This window comes from Calidris pugnax, unplaced genomic scaffold (genome assembly GCF_001431845.1).
Source record: "Calidris pugnax isolate Ruff unplaced genomic scaffold, ASM143184v1 scaffold373, whole genome shotgun sequence".
Classification (NCBI taxonomy): Eukaryota; Metazoa; Chordata; class Aves; order Charadriiformes; family Scolopacidae; genus Calidris; species Calidris pugnax.
The window spans coordinates 163008-182715 of NW_015091220.1; the positions used below are offsets into that span (position 1 = coordinate 163008).

Consider the following 19708-nt stretch of genomic DNA (forward strand, 5'->3'; position numbering starts at 1 on the left):
GCTGCTGTCACCCCCCCACTTTTCTCAGGGTGCTCCTGCTGGAGTGTCCTCATGTTACACTCCCCTTAATGTGAAACTCCATGTCACGCCGGGGGTGCTCAGTTCCATTACACTTCCAGGTACTGTCCTCATTAACACGCAGGCACCTCAAATGACATAGACGAGGCAGGTTCTGTGCTGCCAAGAGCCGACAGACCACCTCGGCAAAAAAATATTTGCAGCAATCTCCAGCCGTTTCCCCACCACTGATGCCTTAACAAGTCCCGTGAAACTAATTAAGATGGAGCTCTAACCTGTCCAGCTCCAAGGAAGCTGAAACAGCATCAGTGCAAAATGAGGGGAAACAAGTAAGACAGTCTGAGCGAAGGGAAGGAGAGGGAAATTAGGATGCTCGTGCGTTATCACACCAAAAAAAAGAGCATTTGGGCTGGAGGAAAAGAGATATTGAAACCAGTAGGGACGTGTGGCCATTTCCCTTGCCCCATTTAATGCACTACCTAAGCCTTTGTCTTGCAAACACACACACAGTGGCACCCCAGCAAGAGTATTCAGAAGACCAGGACCCTAAAACAGCAGGGATCCCTGTGGGAGGGACGTGTTCTCCCCACACATCTGTCATCATTTGGAAGCCATCTCAGTGACGAACATGAACGTATCCATGTTCCTCCAGCTTACGTGTCACTGCAAGACCAACGCGTGCCCTGCTCAGCAGAACCACTGCTGCAAAAGAGCAGAAATGTGTTGGCACAAAAACCAGCAGGAGCAAGCCCCGGGGGCTTCCTCTCCCTTCAGCATGGCTTACCTCTTGTGTTAAACCAAGCCAGGAGAGCTCCTTTCAGAGGCACAGACAAGCTGTTGGCTCAAGGGGCCACCATGGTGAGAGGTGCCCCGGATTTGCTAGGTATGTACAAAAAAAGAGCAACGGTAGCCTCAATCTGAGCCAATTCTCCCCAGATATTGAGCTGCCCTGACGTACGCCCCGGCGACCGTGCCACCAAGGAAGTGACTGCAAAGTTTTCATTGCTGGCTGATGAGGTCCACAACTGTTTTTACACCTTCTTCTCTAAATAAGGCAGCTGCTTGCGGGGCCTCCGGCCGCCCGACCGATTTAACTCCCTCTCTTTCCACGGCCAATGAAACCCCACTCCAGCCTCTGGTCTTGGGTGACAGCATTCATCACACCCCAGCCAGCCCGGGGAGGACGGCAGGTTAGTGTTACAGCCGTGGCAGGCTTACCTCTGGCAAGCTGTTGATGTCAGAGTGATGATGTGGGGAGGGACAGCCTCTGCGCTATAAAGATGGGTCAATCAAATATAACCGGGGCTGCCCACCGGGAGAGCAGGATCTGCAAAACATGGTCCCCACCAGTTTGAGTCCTGCCGGCCTGTCTCTGCTCCCAACCCAACTGCTATCGGGCTTTAGTTTCATGTCAGCAATCTCTATTTGCTTTCCAAAAATAAGCCTCTGCCACCATGCTGAAGGGAGAAAAACAAGAAGGGCGGTATTTTTAGGGCCATTAATTCTGACCACGTGCCCAGGAGATGAACCGGATGGCCACTGCACAAAGACTTCTCGTCACTATGTCCTGCGAAGCCAGCGTTCACCGGACGTTGCCTGCTTTTGTTCTCCTGGGTTTTCTAGCTGGGATTGCTTCAGCGCATCCAGTTGTAAGCAGAACTAATGGCACATTGCTGGAAAGAGGATGGCAATCTCTGTTGTCCAGGTCCATGGCTGGGATGTCAGGGGAGAAGTCAGATGTGAACTGGGAGAGTGACTATTTGCTAGGAATCAAGAGGCAGCGGAGGCTTTACTGCAACGTGGGCATCGGGTTCCACCTTCAAATCCTCCCAGACGGAAGGATAAGCGGAGTTCACAATGAAAACCAATACAGTGAGTTGCATCCAGAAATGAAATAGAATAGATGTCACTTAATTGCTGTGAACTCTAGTCATTACCCTTCATAGAATGCAAATGTTATGACTTGATATTATTAATCTGCGCTACATCTGTTGCCTTTTAAAAGTCTCTGGGATCAATAAACATCGGAACCCTCCAGGCTGAAAGATGTCACAAATGCTTAGACTAATTTAGATGCAATTTATTTTTACTCCTCACTGCTTTACTGCACAGATGAGACACGACAAACCCGGTTGAAAAACTCTCTCTCTGCTGCATTTGCTCCCCCCTCACCTTCTCATTTACCTTTTTGAGTTTGGGAGGTTGTCACTCAGCTCAGAGTGCCAAAGCGTGATTTTTGAGTCCTAGCCGACTAGCACTTTTGGGACACTCAGACGTGGAAGGGGGTTTGGTGTTGCTGGTTTGCTTGTTCTTACGGGTGCTGTTCTGAAACTGTAAGATTGAAAGAAAAACATTAGCCCTACGGATTTTAATTTCCTGTAATTGGCAAATGCTAAAATCTTTTGCAGCTAAGATATCATGGGGGGGAGGGGGGTTCAAAATGTAAGCCACACTGCTCTAAAGCTGAATAACAAACGCTCTGTAATTATAGCATATTAGATAAAAATAATTTACTTATTAGAAAGGCCAAGAGTTTGATAATCAAAAGAGTTTGACAGAGCAAACAGATTCTACAACATATGACTGATTCCAGAATAATTATTTTAAAACCCTATGGAATGCAGTAAACCCCAAGATCTTCTCAGTGTATTTTTATTATGCTGGACTAGGGAAAGAATTTTAATAATGAAAATACAACAAGTTCATTAATGTTTTAAAATAAATCAATTATATCTGAATTGCCTTTGATTAGCTGTGAATTCCATGATAACACTTCTATTGAACTCCTTGTTTTTTAGGTCTCTTTGAAATATCTACTGTAGAGAGAGGTGTTGTTAGCCTGTTTGGTGTGAAAAGCGCTCTCTTCATCGCAATGAACAGCAAGGGGAAGCTGTATGGAACAGTGAGTACAAATGCAAATAGATTTTCAAGGCTTAAGCAAAAGCTGCAAAGGTTTCGGTTATTTTTTTCATCCTGGAAATCTCTGATTGCAACCAAAGAAAACAGCGTTTCATTTACAGGGAGCCTGCCCAGCCCACTGTCCTCAGTGTTATTTAGTGCAACAAACATCATGGCTGTTAGAGGTCTGTTATTTTAAAGTTTTCTGATATGACTGTACAGGGACCACCCTAGGGAAATTAATGCATTCTACAAATAGTGTGGTTTAATCAGATGGCTTCTCCTAAGGGCTCAGTGCTGCAAACACCTTCTAGTAGTAAGACCGAACCCTGTCGATGTCCTTTTGCATTGCATTGTATGTAAAGCAAAAGCGTGTGTTCTGGGCAAAAAACCCTACGAGGTGCAATGTTTGTGTGTGTCCACCAGCGTGTGTGCGCCTGTGATTGCACGTGTGTGCTTAAATGTGTGTAGGAGAGGTACAGTTAGAGCTATCCATGCTAGCTGCCATGAGTAAAAGCATGGCCACATGCCTCCCCCCACCAAAACCAACCACACCGTGAAGAATAAATAGGAAGTTTACCCTACAAAGTCAACGTATGTGCCTGGGGTTATTTTAAGGACCAGTTTTGTGAGGCCAGTCCCACAGGGTGAAAAAAAAAAATAATATAATAGCTATTAACAAAGGTATGCGAGTCATACTGAAACATCACCACCATCATCCTCATCTAGAAAGTGCTAGCTATGCTGTCTAAATGAGATTTAGCCTCTGAGGGCTGAGCAAGGCGCCTCCAGTCTCAATGTTCAGTAGAAAAGGTGCTCGTTAGGAAGCACATTTGAAAAAGGCTGGCTTTAGGCAATAGGCAAATAGGCAAAATCAGTCCATCTTACAGTAATGAATGGTACTGATTGCATTCATCTTTTTTGTCAAGAAACAAAAAGGAATTTCTTTTGAAACAGCTGTAATTTCATCCAAGCATTTCAGTTGCTTAATAAAACGCTGAATGTTGTGAAGGACCCATAGCCATCACTAATCTGACAGATTCCTTATCACATGCATAATGAGTGGGACGTTTTAAGGTTCATGTCTTATTTCAAGCACCCAAAAAGTGCCACAAGCCCAACTGCTCTGCTTGACTAGGTCTTTCTAAAAAAATGCAGGGTCTGACACCAGAGATCCCTTTGATTTTTTTCCCACAGTTTCAATTCAGTCTTACTTATTTTCAAAAGCATTATTAAAAGCTGTAAGAGATGTGCATTTTCTCTTGCACAATGTGGTGCCCTAGGTTAAATTCTTATGAGCTTTGAATGGTGTTATTACAAAGATGTCCAAAGAGAACAGCACTGGTGGGGTCTCATGTGCCAGACATTTGATGTCAGGGAATTACTCTGCTTTATCTTTTAATTTCCTCCGTGCTCCACGTTGTCTCCTGTTTGTGCTTGCACCTCCTCTCCCAGATAACCCCCTCTCCTTGGATTTACGTGTTGCAGCATGAAGCAAAATAAAACAGTTTTCCCAGCTTAGAACCTGCTGCATAACTTACTACCAGTTAAATGTAACTAATGATTTAATAAAAGGAAAGATTTAGTGCTAACCTGAGGACTTATTCAAATGCCGTATTCAAGCAAATAGTTCTCCCTGGACATGGTTGTTTTTAAGAGGACTGAAGATTTTAATGGCCATCATATCATTCTCCTATAAGTTACAGGACCTTTTGCAGGGGAGAGGTGTGAAATGGAGCTGCAGCCTTTGGGCAAAAGTGCATGATTGTGGCACAAACGATTGCTTGCAAATAAAATGAAGAAATCCATGATTTATGATGAATTAACTTGAGGAAGTACACAGTCCATTATCCGGACAGGTGGCATCTGAGTTCATCTGACACCAAATTAGCACCGAGGAGGGAGATTTATTGTTGGATGCAATCACCCCAGCACCACCTGTTGCACACTGCAACAAGCCCTCCTGTAAAAACGCTAGGAAGAGAAATGGCTTGAGCCTCCGTGAAATATTTATTGTACTGCTTTGTTCTTCCCCTGTGTCCCTCCCGTCCCCCCCCCCACCCTTCCTATTCTTTAGGCTGTTTTCCAAGACGAGTGCAAGTTCAAAGAAATCTTGCTGCCCAATAACTACAACGCATACGAATCAAATGCTTACTGTGGTGCCTACATAGCTCTCAGCAAACACGGAAGAGTGAAGAGGGGAAACAAGGTTTCTCCTGCTATGACAGTGACCCACTTTTTACCAAGAATATGAACATGAACAAAGCAGAAGATTAAATCCCAGGAAAAAAAAAAACAAAACTGTTTCATTTTGCACACGGGAATAATCTCCCAGGTAAAGTATTTATACTGTTCATTGAAAAAAAAAAAAAATAATCTATATATGTATGTGTATATTTGGATAAAAATATTTGTACTAGATTCATCATGTAGCATATGACATATGATGCTGCTTCTCTTCTACTCTGTATGAATTTTACACGGCTGTGTGCCTCCTTTGGTGCTGAACGGAGGAAAATGCAAGCTGGAGAGCAAAGGAAAAAAAACGTTTTGAAGACACGGAATGGCTGTGGATAACAACCTAATCAATCAAGAGGAAAAGGCAAGCTGGAGAGCAAAGGAAAAAAACGTTTTGAAGACACAGAATGGCTGTGGATAACAACCTAATCAATCATGTATATTTGGATAAAAATATTTGTACTAGATTCATCATGTAGCATATGACATATGATGCTGCTTCTCTTCTACTCTGTATGAATTTTACACGGCTGTGTGCCTCCTTTGGTGCTGAACAGAGGAAAAGGCAAGCTGGAGAGCAAAGGAAAAAAACGTTTTGAAGACACAGAATGGCTGTGGATAACAACCTAATCAATCATAGGTTATTTACTAATTAATATTAATTACCTCAGATAATAACCTTTCATAATGAGCTGTTTACGTATCATGGGCCAAATCATCCGATGACTTTTCTTCACCAGAGCTTCAAGCAGTTCCCTCCATCTGAATACCTGCCTGCACCTCCTCCTCTACACCCTGTGTCCTGTGCCGTGAAGTCCTCAATCTATTTTGATCATTAGGACACCAATTCCAAAACTGTTTCTACACACGCAAACTCTACACCCCCAGAGACTCTCTGTCTCTGAAGAGATTCTCCAGGGTCTCCTCACATGGACTTGTTGGCAAAATGAAGACCTACAATCTGTTTCCCTTAGGAAAGACCACAGGATAAATCACAGACGGGTCCCAAATACAAAATCTATTTGGAGCTGAGGATTTTGAATGCCGCCCCCTTGGCATTTTTTGAGCTTAGTTTAGACCCACCTCAAATATAGATGTGTAGATCTTTAATATAAATACATGTGTATATATATAGACATGGGATGTGTGAGTGTGTATCTATGTAATTGCACACTTCTAATGAATCAATCATCCCAGTCTCCAGATGTCCAGGTGCCTTTTTATGTATACACATGTAAAAGAATATAACTACTTAAAAGCACTGTATTTCATTTGGGCTAAACCTTGTTAATCTCTAAGAACTAGAACTGGTCTGCAGGATGCATTTTATAGAATTTACAAAATCCAGGAAAGCTTCCAGCAAAGGGTTATTTTAGAAAACTTCTCCTTTTTTTGAAAATTTGAATCCTCTTCTATCTACTACTTTAAGTATATTTGGTTCTTCTCTGTCATACATCACTGAGGTATGAAGGATAGAGGAAGAAGGAGGCTACACAAGCGTGATTTCCTGGGTTGAAGCAGAGGAATTTGTGCTGTAATTCCAATTTCTGTCACTTGCAAAGCATCAGTTTCAAGGACAACACAGCAAGCATGTGAAATACTCTCCAAAGCTCTCCTAGAATCCATAAAAATAGTGCGTAACCTTGCCTAACTATTCTGACAACCTTTTTCCAGATCACCAATGGAGCTACATTCTCTGTGCCTTTGAAAGAGTATTTTAAGAGGCCCTAAGTCAATAGTCACTATAAATGTCAGTTACCAGAAGCCTTGGGATTCCTGCATTGATGGCGTGCTCCTAAATTTGAAACTAGATTCAATGCAATGTCAGAGCATGAGCATTTTCAGCATAGATGGACCATGCTGCTGCAGAAGTGAACATCTGAGTGCAAGATAATCTCCCACGTCCAGCCAAAATGTGGTTATGTCCAGCCTTGACATGCCATTCTATTTGCAGGGGGTGTCTATTCATGATGAATTTGAGCCTTCTGACATGCATGAGAAACACTGTCAGGGCCAGGCCATCAGTTGGAGTAAACCAGCTTAGTAAGACCATTATTTTATAGCTGCAGAAGAATTGGCCCAAAGAGCCCACCTACAACCATGTATCTACAGCCACACTTTTTGGAAAGTTTTCAAGACAACTGTGAACAAGACACAGTTTTCCAGCTACTTTTGTGTGATTTATACGTGAATTTATTTTGCTCAAAATGTAAGGGGTGGTCACAGTTTAAAAGAAGAGAAAAAAAAAGAATGGAATACTGCTTAGAGTACACGAACAGGACACTTTGGATATGGAAAGGAGCTAATCTTCATTTTCTGGTCTTGCAGTATGCAAAGAGAAGCCAAGTTGGCACACTTTGTTCATCCACAATGTGTGCAGCAGTTTGCTTTGGAAAAATGTGCATTTTAAGAGAAAAAACAGGATGTTTTGAGTGGGTCAGAGAAAAGTTTGGAGGATATCAGACAGTTACGTCGAACTAGAGTGCCAAGAGGTACAGACAGGAAGACTACAACTGTACTGAAATACATTAGCTGGCAACCTGTATACTTGCGTTATATTCTTAATTGTCTTCGGAATAAAGTTTGAAGAAGGATGGAAGAGCACATGGACGTAGAAGGAATCATAGTTTGAATGCTGACACACAAGTTTGTTTCTGATTACAGCTTAAACCAGTGTCCTTAGGACAGGAAGAAGTCTGTTCCCTCTTAAACCAGTCCAGTCTAGAGTAAATTATTGTTGCCAGTACTGGTAAATAATGGGATATCTGGCATAAACCAGACTCCCTGACTCCATTTTGCACATATTGGTCAACAGCAAGAACAAATCGTAGAGCAGGTCACAAGGAATCTTTTTGGATGCAGCCGGCTGGGCTGACCTTCTTCTTAAGAACTGCAGACCCTTGCGGATGTGGTTCTGGTGGACATATGGAAAGCCCCACCAGCCACTCTGCTGAGCTACTCCTTATACCGCTGCTGTTTCCATATCACATACCAACATCATCACCCAGCTCAACATTGAAGTCAACACCGACATCGAAAAAGGTCTCCGAGTGCCAGGAGTCCTGATTCATACAGGAGTGAATGATGTCATTTTCAAACGTGACATTGAAAGATGCCATTGTCAGGAGTGATATCTTTGGCAGGAAACCCCTCCAGCACAACCAGTGAAGGATCATGGCTTGGTGGAGTCTTAGACTAGTTGGATACAGTACTTTGACCGACGTGCTTCTTAAGTGAATGCATGGCTACATTCAAGAGAGGAGTTAAGGCACAGGTTGACACATTGCTGTGGATGTGCGAGGAGCCCAGGGGCAGCTCACGGTAGAAGAACAAACTGTGGCAGTGTTCAAGAAGTGACACAACTTGCCTGGGAAGTGGCCTGATCCTGTTCTGCCTCATGCCTGTTAGCTGAATTCCACCTCCTACTGCTCAGGCTGTTATCACCTACATGGGAGAAGGAGGACTTAGGAAGACCACTGCTCATTTTACTCACCTCAGGATAAATTTGTTGAGCTGACCCAGAGAAAAAAAAAAAATAATCAAACCCAAAACCATTTGTAAACTGAATATACATGGTACGGAGTTGATGGAGACAATATGGGCCAAGTCTGGCAAACTCTCAAACAAAAGTTTCTTCAAAAGAATAGTTCCATAGGTATGTGACTACGTAAAGAAAACTCACAAAAGTAAAGAAGTTACCTAAATCAGGGGCAAATTAGGAACTTATTATTGACAGTTCTTGCAGTGGTTCCTTTTCAAGTGTATCTCATGAAATGGGCTACAAGCTTGGACAGCATTGCTGTGAATGCCCCACACCAGCCTGTCTTGCCCATATTTTGCACATGAGATTCTCCCGTGGAGTTGATACTTATTTTCAAGGTTTCTTCTTTCATAGAAAAATCTCATAATAATTTAAGACCTAATCCACCTCTGTTAGAAGAAAGTCTTGACTGGACTTAAATAATGCTCTCAAATAATCAAAATTTTCCCCAAACATGCAGGGATGCAGACACACACAATGGAAAAGCAGAGTAATTTTTTTTATACCTCACTAAGTATTTCGATTCCAAGATTTTATTTTGCACAGTAAAATGGTGCCAAAGTTCTCACTTTTTTTTTTTCACTAAAATATACCTCATATTCTGACTCAATATGGACTCGCAATTGAGACTGTAAATTTGCAAAAAACACAAAACTATCCAATCAATTGTTTGTGAAATTGCTTCTATTTTTATATGTAAGTGCTGTGCACAATAGTTTAATGTATTCATAAAATAAACTTTTATACATTTTTGGTAGTGTTTTGACTCCAAATCACTCTTAACATTGTTTTCCTCCTTGCTTCAGAGCTGCTATATTAACCCTACACACACATAGACTTTTTATTCACCTCTAGAACCAGAGAACGCATTGGTACACTTGAAGTTGTGGTAGACTTTTGTGTTCTTCAGACTTCTTGCCTGGGAATTCATGAAGGAGTCATGCTTGTTGTAGAGAATCTGTGAGTTTCACAGAAGGGAATGAAAATAAAAGTGCAATTAATTAAAAGATGAGCCGTCAGTCACCTGTCTAAATTCCAGTGCTATTTACCCGGGGAGGTTCTGGTGCTGCTCTCCCACTGCTAGTGCTCTTCACAGAATCATAGAATCTTCTAGGTTGGAACAGACCTTCAAGATCATCTAGTCCAACCATCAACCTAACTCTGACCAAAAAAAAGCCATCACTAAACCATGTCCCCCAGCACAAAGTCAACCCTTCTTCCGAACACTTGCACACTAGTGTTCTTCATAGAATCATAGAATCATCTAGGTTGGAAGGGACCTTAAAGATCATCTAGTCCAACCATCAACCTAACTCTGACCAAAAAAAAGCCATCACTAAACCATGTCCCCCAGCACAAAGTCAACCCTTCTTCCGAACACTTGCAGGGATGGTTCCTCAACCACTTCCCTGGGCAGCCCATTCCAAGGCTTAATAACCCTTTCAAGTGTAAAAATTTTTCCTACTATCCAGCCTGAACCTCCCCTGGCACAACTTGAGGCCATTTCCTCTCGTCCTGTCGCCTGTGACTTGAGAGAAGAGACCGACCCCCCCCAACTACACCCTCCTTTCAGGGAGTTGTAGAGAGCAATAAGGTCTCCCCTCAGCCTCCTTTTCTCCAGACTGAACACCCCCAGCTCCCTCAGCATCTCCTCATAAGTCTTGTGCTTCAGTGTGTAACTGCCCACGCATATACCTTAATTCATTAAATAAGAAAAGCTCTTTTTTAAAATGGCATTTTCTTTTTTCCTGGGACTAACTTGGGAGGGCAACTTCCTGCAACCACCTCTGATGGTTTTTGCCTCACTATGCCTCAAAGTTGGCTATTTTGGAAACACTGAATTTCAGCGATTTATTAAGTTTTGCTCTCCCTTCCTCCACTCCCAAGTTCTCATTCAATCAGTCCTTCAGCTAGTTGAATGATTACAGACCTTTCCCAGTCTGAGGACATAAGCTAAGGTATTAGAAGCCAAAAGCTGGGAATCTGCCCCTGGTTTTTTGGTTCAAGTAAGCTGTTTAATCCATACCAGCATGGTATCGCAGGGTGGACAAGTCTCCAAAGCTCTGATTGCTGGTGGCCTGTCTCAGGAGCATAAGAACATCATCAGCACCACCACACTGGCTAAACACCGTCCCCTGAATTTGTGTTTTGGCTGCCTACGCTTGCCCATAATAACTCTCTCGGCTCACAAGTTGTCATAAATTCTTGCGTTTTGTTGCTTTGCTTGCGTGCCACGTTTCACCTGAGGGAGGACCACGTTCCACTGGTGGGTTAAGCAATCTTTCTGCCTGCTGTAGAAGCGCCTTGTTTACAGCTCTGAGGGCCGGTCACTGTGGGCAGAAGTGGGAACAGGAGATACACAGCCCACACGCAGTGACTGGAAACAACAGGACAAACCGGCAGCTGATGCCAACCCACCCAGCCCCAGCAAAACAGAAACACGAACAAGTTGGCGAGGAGTCATCTGCAGAGGCTAGGGAAAGGCTACGTGTAGCCAGCCCCACAAGACACCCCCTCAAGTCACAGGCTAGCTTCTGCTCCTTCTATTGCAGTTTGCCCTTTGGAAGGTGGTGCTGGCCAGACACACTTAGGCAAGTGCCCAGGTGCCCTGAGAAGCACAGATGGTTCCCATGCTCCCTTACCTCTCTGTGGTTTCAGCTCCGGGCATCAAAAAACTTCAGGGAATTTGGGGAGAAGGGGTGGTGACTAAGCCCCACACCTCTAGTAACAGCAGGAAAAGTTGTGGCTGAACTTTGCTCGTTTTACATCATTTTCTGTTTCCTCCCAGGTCATTTGAAACTTAAGGGTGTACCTGTTTGTACAGATACAGCTGCGACACGGTAACCTCATCCTTCTCCTCGGACCACTTTGACTCATGTTCCTGGCTCAGCAGGTCTCTGCTGCTCACCCAAGGCTCCATTCCCAAGACTGTAAAGCTGTGGGATGCTTCTCAGGGGAGGAGAAGATGTAATAGACAAGGGAAAATGGAATTTAAAAATAAATTAATCAAATGGCTTAGAAGGGGACCTCTCCCAGGATCCTAGATCCCTGCACTAATCCTGTTCCTCTTCTTTTTCTACATCTTTTTCCCTGACCTGTCATTGAAAATATATAACTGCCCCTCTGAAAAGTGTCTCCCTGCACCCACACCAGAGCAGAGGAGTATCCCAGCATGTCCCTTCTCTTCCCCCCTCCCCCAAGTCACGTTGCCCTCAGTGTGCCCTGGCCTGAAGCCATTGGCAGAGACCCATAATCTGTCCACTTACTTACTCAGGTTGTGGCTTCTCTGGTGACCCACCGAGGCAGGTGGCAGCAGGTGCTGTTTTCATTAGCTCGGTGAGCCTGGGTTGTCCATAGCTCCTGATAGACCTGCCAGCCCTGAGCTGGCTGGAGGTTACAGTGTGGGCAGCACAGGTGGAAGCACCTTTCTGAAGCCAGCAAAGACTGCTCAGCAATGTCAACAAAATTAATTAAATAAATAGATATAAATGTAAATATGTATGAAAGAGCAGGAAACCCTCTGTACTTAAAGAAAGATAAAGGCTCAATAGGTGTTGCCCTGGGAACATCCTGGTCATGGAATCAGAAATATTTAGACTGGAAGGGACTTCTGGAGGGCTTGAGTCCAGCCTCCAGCTCAACTTCAAAGAGAGGGGATGTTACATCAGGAAGAATCCCCTCTATCCACCTCCTCCAACAGCCCTGTGGTAGCCTCACGATTCGTTAAACTCTGGGTGGAACTCCATATAGCAACTTAAAAGGGTTGATCACAGATGAATGTCTCAAAGGGGTCACCAGCGTAGCTCGTGCTTTGCTGGAAGGCAGTCTAAGAGCTGACAGCATCTTCCCGTCAGTCCTTCACACAAAGCCACATCTGGCCTGTGCACCGAGCAGAAAATGGCTTTCCTACTGGAACTCACTCCTACCGACTCACATGACTGCAGAAGTCACCTGAAGGACTCAGTCCCCTGAAGAAAAAAACAAAAAAAAAGGCTTTTTGACAGCTCAGAGATGCAAGATTACCTTAGCCTTAGGTTCATGAGATCCAGGGGGAAGCACAGGTACAAGAGTTGCGTGGCTTCAGTGCAGCTCCAGACCTCTTTCAGGGGAATGAGCAGCAGCAGTGCTAGTCAAAATCAGAAAGCCACCTGATGCTTATGGTGCTAGAGACAGGTAGAAAGAGCCTGACCTCCTGAGGCTGATTACTGCACTTTTGTTGTTTTTTTTTTTTTGTTTTTAATTGGCTGTTGTTATTATTATTGCCCTCTGGTGGCTATTTTGTTTTTTAGTGCACTTTTTTTTTTCTTTTATTTTTTAATTGGCTGTTGTTATTATTATTGCCCTCTGGTGGCTATTTTGTTTTTTAGCAGTTAGATGTCAGAGGCCAAACATGGGTCCTGTACCATAGGAGAAAAGGAGACTACCACCTCATGGCTGTGATTTGATTTAGGCTTCAGGTCCCTCCCTGTGTTAGCGTCTGTTGCACCCTTACACAGTAAAGTCACAATTTTAAGTGGGGAGCCACACAACACAGTATTTGGAACTCAGGTATCAATCATCTTGATGAGCAGCTTTTCCTAACACTAGACAGGTAAGTTGACCATGAAAACTACTTTGGTTTTACTCCAAGTTTCCCAACCTGAAGATTCCCCAAGGTTCTTGCACACATAAAACCTGAGCTGACGCATCAAAGGATGCACCACACAGCACACCTGAAAGGACACAAAACGACAAGGCTTGTTGTTCCTCTTGAAACCTATGGCAGGACATACTGTTTAGCAGAGTGGAGCACCTTGAGTGGAAAAGCAGAAAGAAAAGTAGAGGCCTTTTCCAAATTATACTGAAGACAGCAATTTTAAAGGATGTTAAGAAATCAATTTTTTTTCCCTTGTTACTTCACTGGGTGCATTATTACCAATTGTGCTGTGGCACTAAAAGTGACCACAAATTATACCGTCTTCAGTTCACCGATTACCAGGGATGCTCTTTTCGGGAGCAGGAGCCTTGGGGATAGATGTTGGTGCTCTGGCTGCCAGGGGGCAGTGTGCCACCTGCAGAAACCATAACTCGAAAAGAAATCAGATGGGTAAAAAAAAAACCACAAAAAAACCCCACAGGAGGGGTCACTCACACACTTAGAAACAAGCGCATTGTTAAGAAATCTCATGAAGGGTGATTTGGTTCACCAGCAAAATCTAAAGCATCATACAAATAGCCACTTCTCCAAAAACTAGTGAGCTAAACACAGTTTTTCTAGCAGAGTGGAAGTTACTGTGCTGGAGTTTCATGAAAAAATGTAGCCAGTGCTTTCCTCAAAGGTAAAAAATAGGCTTCCAATTCACTTCCAAAAACCCCCAAACTTTCAGATAAGCTGTTACCTTTCCTTAGAACACACAAACGGGTACATCAGAAAAGAGATAACAAAACATTTTGCTTTTCAGCAGTTTTCACCCATGTCTTTTAGATCAAGAAAGTTGATGGCAGAAGATAGCAAGTTTTATTTTCTGTGTTGTTCCAAGTCATTATTTTCTGTGTTGCTGGAAAAGAAAAAAATTCTCTCTAGTTTAAACAATAAGATAAATGAGACATCTTAGTGTTAATGCATTTTTCTTCCTTTTAGAAGTGAATCTACAGGGAAGTAACAGGCTGACACAGCCTGAGACCAAAGGGCCAGCCTGGACATTGGATGTTCATAAAAGTCACCTAACATTTATGCTGCTATAAGGAAGGTAGGAAGCAGGTTCAGGCTTGACCTGTGTATTTAATTTAAGCCTCCAGTCCAGCCTCTGTGAATTTCCGCACAGGATCCCAACGCTGATCCTAGGAGTGGGAGAAGGGGTTGGGATGCAGAAGACCAGGCCAACAGCCCCGACCAAAGGTGTTTCCAGGGCCCAGTATTGTCTCAACCAGCCTGGATTGGGACAGAACCAAGTAAGGACATCAGAGCTTTTTAACAGCACAGGCAGGGCCAGCAGCAATGAAGCAGGGTAAGCTCAAGCAGAATTTCTTTTTGGAAAGAGAGAAAAGGAGATGCCCCAGAAAAAAGAAAAAAACCATCCAGGGAAATGGGACTAGAGAACACAGAGGGGGAAAGAAAAAGGAAAGGAAAAAATGGAAGACAGGCAAAATAACAGGCAAAAACCCCACAAATGAAAGTATATGAGACTTTTTTTCTAATTCCTATGACTATGAAGAAAACCATCTGACAGGCTAATCAGACACCGGAATAGGCTGCCCAGGGAGGTGGTTGAGTCACCATCCCTGAATGTGTTTAAGAGTCGTTTAGATGTGGTATTGGGGGATAGGGTGTAGGGGAAAACTTTATAGAGTAGGGTTGATGGTTGGACTCGATGATCCCAAGGGTCTTTTCCAACCTGAATGATTCTATGAAAACGAATGCTCTGCAGAGCAGGCACTATCCGAAGAGTGGCCATGTTGCCATAACTCCCCTTGCTGAGCTGTGTCCCTGCCTGCCCAAGCACCCCATGACCTAGGGAGGCCAACCAGGCCCAACCAGGTTCCTGCTAGCCATAGCAGGAGAGCTGTGGGCCACAGGATCCCCCCACGTTGTTTCTTGAGGGCAAGCTCAGAGCTTCCCGAGCCCTGAGGTGAGCAACATGGAGCTGCTCTCTGGTCTCGCAGGGCCTTGGCCCTACAAGCACTCCCTCCTAAGAGACCAGCCTTCCCCTGTGTTCTGGTATCCCCACAGTGAAAAGCCCTTAAGCTCTCCCTTAATTGGCCCTGATGTCCCTGACCAGCCTCACCTGGGACCTCCTGATTGAGAGACATCACTGTAACTGGGGAGCTGAATCACAGAGTGATATGGGGTTGGAGCTCCCCACTGGAGCTCATCTAGTCCAACCCCCCTGCCAGAGCAGATTGGACAGGAGTGCATCCAGGTGGGTTTTGAATAATTCCAGAGAAAGAGACTCCATAGCCCCTCTGGGCAGCCTGTTCCAGTGCTCTGTCACCCTCAAAGTGAAGCTTTCCTAATGTTGAGATGGAATTTCCTGTATTCCAGTTTGTCCCCATTGCCCCTTGCCCTGTTACTGGGCACCACTGAAGAGTGTGATCCCATCCTCTTGACACCTGCACTTGAGATATTTATAAACATTGATGAGGTCCCATATCAGTCTTCTCTTCTCCAGGCTAATCAGACGGAGGTCTCTGACTTTCCTAATGTTGAGATGGAATTTCCTGTATTCCAGTTTGTCCCCATTGCCCCTTGCCCTGTTACTGGGCACCACTGAAGAGTGTGATCCCATCCTCTTGACACCTGCACTTGAGATATTTATAAACATTGATGAGGTCCCATATCAGTCTTCTCTTCTCCAGGCTAATCAGACGGAGGTCTCTGAGCCTTTCCTCATAAGAGAGGTGCTCCAATCCCTTGATCAACATGTTCATCTGGAAATTGGCAGTATTAGAGAGCGATTGGCATGAATGTTCACAATTCTGTACAATCTTTCTTATTCTGGAACCCGAGGAGAAAGGCACCTCTAGGAAATGGTTCTCACTGGGGGTCTGTAATAGGAGGGGCAGCAGGGGACAGTTTACAGGGTGCTGGACAAACATTTGGGACCCACAGGCTCAGTCCTCCGCTCTGCCACAGGCTTCCTATGTGACCATGGGCAATCATAGAATCATAGAATGGTCAGAGTTGGAAGGGACCTCAAAGATCATCAAATTCCAACCCCCCTGCCATGGGCAGGGACACCTCCCACCAGACCAGGTTGCTCCAAGCCCCATCCAGCCTGGCCTTGAACCCCTCCAGGGATGGGGCAGCCACAGCTTCTCTGGGCAACCTGTTCCAGTGCCTCACCACCCTCACAGCAAAGAATGTCTTCCTGGTATCTAATCTAAATCCAGCAATGCCCTCTGTCTCTACACTGTGTCTTGTGTGCAGGGAATGGTGCAAAACCAACCGTGTATAAAGCCAAGTTAGCCATGTACTGGATTGGGACACCTCTGATAAATGGAGAGTGGACCTCAGCAATGTATTTTTCACTTCTGTCTTCTCTATGTTGCCTTTCATGTAGTGAATCTCCAGCTGGATTTGCCCCCCCTTGTCTTCTCCAGGCTGAACAATGTCTCCTTGTATATCATGTGCTGCAGTCCGCACACATCTTAGTGGCATCTTCTTTGAACTTCCTCCAGCTTGTCAACACCGCTCAGCATTGCAATGTGGAGCCCAAAACTAGACACAGCATCAGATGTGGCCTCACAAAAGGGAAATAAACACTTCCTTCGATCTGTTGGCTATGCTTTTGCTAATGCAACCCAATGTGCCATTGGGTTTTTTTAATGGTTGCATTGATTGACGCTAAGAAGTCTCAGAGGGTAAGGAGTGGCAAAGGCAGAGAGTCTATAACCTGGGGATTCCCCCTCCAGCCTCTCGAGGGAACTGCCAGACATTCATTTAAGACAGTTTTGTGTAAGAGCATGACAATGGGGTGAGGTTGTTGTCTGGATTTCATAAAGTGATTTGCAAACAAATTAAACTGTTGTGAAACCATCCGGTCCCAACAGAGCTTAGCAGTGCTCCATTCCATTCCCACTGTTGCTAAGGAAAGTAGAGGACATTCAGCATCTTTGACAGACGTCTGCAGGTCATGATCTAAAGGTGTCTCGGTGACTTCAGAGTGCTGGTCAGTCAGTATTGGCCATGTAACTTAAGATATGCTCACAAAAGGAAATAAACATCCCCAAATCTCTTTTGCATTCTGTTTTGTTGGATTTACTTCTGGCATTTACTGCAGCCACCCTGCTCTCCATCAGTTTAAGCAACGGAGGACAGAATTAGATCCCAGGTGTTTAACTACAGATGACTTTGTTCCTTGGAAAAATGACCCGACCGCAAGCTCTCGCGCCTCACGTTTGGAATCACAAATGACTCAGCAGAAGCCAAGAGGACATTTGGTTTCCTTGTCAGAACGCAAGCGGGAAGGAGGAAGTAAGAACCTCTTCCAGCTGTTGGGTAACTGAGGGGGAGACCGAGGCTAAGACAAACAGTGTGGCAATCTCTAGGTTTAATATATATAATGCAAACTGGAATTACAGTTAACTGCAGTGACCAATCCTGGCTGATGAAACAGCTGTCACTGGAAAAAAATCCTAAAAACAAACAACCAAGTATGCAGCCACAAGCGGAGATTTCTTTTTTCTCTCCAGCCAAACCCTGCATCCAGCTCAACCCAAAAGCATGTTTGTTTTGGAAGCCGCAGTCTGCTGAAAAGTGTTTGGCTACAATCCAAGGGGCCAATAAGCCCAGATGAGCCAAACAAGCTGTGTCCTTGGATCACGAGATGTGAAGATATTATTCAATCCTGTATTACATGCATGCATATCATTGTTGGTTATTTTTTGTTATAGGGTGTGGACAAAAATTCCTTGATTGGGACTAAATTTCTGTCCCCTAAATTAACTGTTTATAATTCATAATTTTATTGTGTGCTTTTGATTTCATGGACCGGAGCTTGCAGCACTAGAATAGCTCCTCCAAGGACAATGTGACCATACTGACTTACGTCAAATGAGAAATCATTAGCGATAATGTATAAAGCAACAGAGTTGTTTGCAATTGTATTTGTTTCAGGGCTGTCTGGAGAAGCGCTTCTATTCTTTTCTTAAATATTTTTTATAAGAACTGATCCATACTAAGTCATTCCAGGTGATCAGAGCCTGTTTTTTTCCTGAGGCTACTCTGTCTGTGATCTGGGTCCAGGGCTCACGGGGCCAACAGAAATCTTCCGGTTTGTTGAAGAGGCAATAGATTTGATGCTAAAACATAAGGAAGGTAGTTATGGTGATAACCAGCCATGCAGTGAGATCATCACCTTTTTCAGCAGCACTTTAACTACCCCAGTTATCCAGTGAGGGACCAGCTACCTTACCTTTACCACAGAGTCAAAACTACAAAGCAGTGGCCGTATGGCAAATCCTTACCCTACCGTGACTCTTGGCAATGATTCCATGCAGCTGGGCATTCAGATCTCAGCCTGAGCTGATGGGACAGCAAGTAGCCCAACCGACTTATTTGTATCTCATCTCATTATTAGATCAGACCTCTGGTACAGCAAGTAGCCCAACCAACTTATTTGCCTCTCATCTCATTATTAGATCAGACCTCTGGTTTGATCCACAATCCCTTAGTGAAAATACGTTAGTTGCTTCTGCACTTCGGTATAACCATGTAGCTCACCCTATGCCAAAGCACTAAACCCCAGTGCTAGACTAATGACAATCTTGTGAAATAGGAACTTTTATATGAAGCAAAGAGTTTTCCGTTTGATCCACAATCCCTTAGTGAAAATACGTTAGTTGCTTCTGCACTTCGGTATAACCATGTAGCTCACCCTATGCCAAAGCACTAAACCCCAGTGCTAGACTAATGACAATCATGTGAAATAGGAACTTTTATATGAAGCAAAGAGTTTTCCCCAGATAAAACAGTCAGCCAGACTGCTTTCTGCCACTTTGCAGTGTAATACAATAGAAGACATATGCATGAATTGATTTTCTTGCTAAGGCTGTATATTCTGGATCCTCAGTACTCCAAAGGGCCTAGAAGCAAGCACACCAGGAGAAAGAATACACTTCTTTAAACAAGACACACAACCTGGATGAGCAAAACTGGGTATACCAGTGACAGGCAAATTGTGGCACAGGGCAGATTTCAGAATCTAGACAGATGAGCTGCAGCCCTCCCCTGCCAGCTCACCAGAAAGCAACACTTTGCAAAGGCAACAACGAGAGCAATGGAAAATGCGGGAAAGGGAAGAGGACATGGATGGGTGCCACATTCTGTAAATCTTCAACAAATGTGTAGGCATTGTGTTGCAGATTTTAAAGAAAAACTTGCCGATTTCAAAAGAAGACAAGGATAATATCAAATAGAATTTATTTTCTACACCCCTAGAACAATTAACATACAGACCCACGAGCCACTTGGGTGACTGTGAAATCTCTTCTGTATGAAATTTCTGATGTATGTTTGTGTTCTGCCCAACCTCA

General features: G+C 44.1%; 1 protein-coding gene across 1 annotated transcript; it reads left to right on the plus strand.

The window, feature by feature from the left end:
* Positions 1–1550: 1550 nt before the first annotated feature.
* FGF6 (fibroblast growth factor 6) lies at positions 1551–5170 on the plus strand. The gene is made up of 3 exons (XM_014959828.1): positions 1551–1890; positions 2817–2920; positions 4994–5170. The coding sequence occupies exons 1-3, from the start codon at positions 1551–1553 to the stop codon at positions 5168–5170; spliced, it is 621 nt and encodes a 206-aa protein (XP_014815314.1).
* The last annotated feature ends 14538 nt before the right edge of the window (positions 5171–19708 follow it).

Bases quoted from the DNA above. Each gene is read 5' to 3' on its own strand.
- FGF6 (XM_014959828.1), top strand. From the start codon at position 1,551: ATGGCCACTGCACAAAGACTTCTCGTCACTATGTCCTGCGAAGCCAGC. The intron at 1,891-2,816 runs GTGAGTTGCATC...CTTGTTTTTTAG, and splicing joins TCACAATGAAAACCAATACA to GTCTCTTTGAAATATCTACT. The intron at 2,921-4,993 runs GTGAGTACAAAT...CCTATTCTTTAG, and splicing joins AGGGGAAGCTGTATGGAACA to GCTGTTTTCCAAGACGAGTG.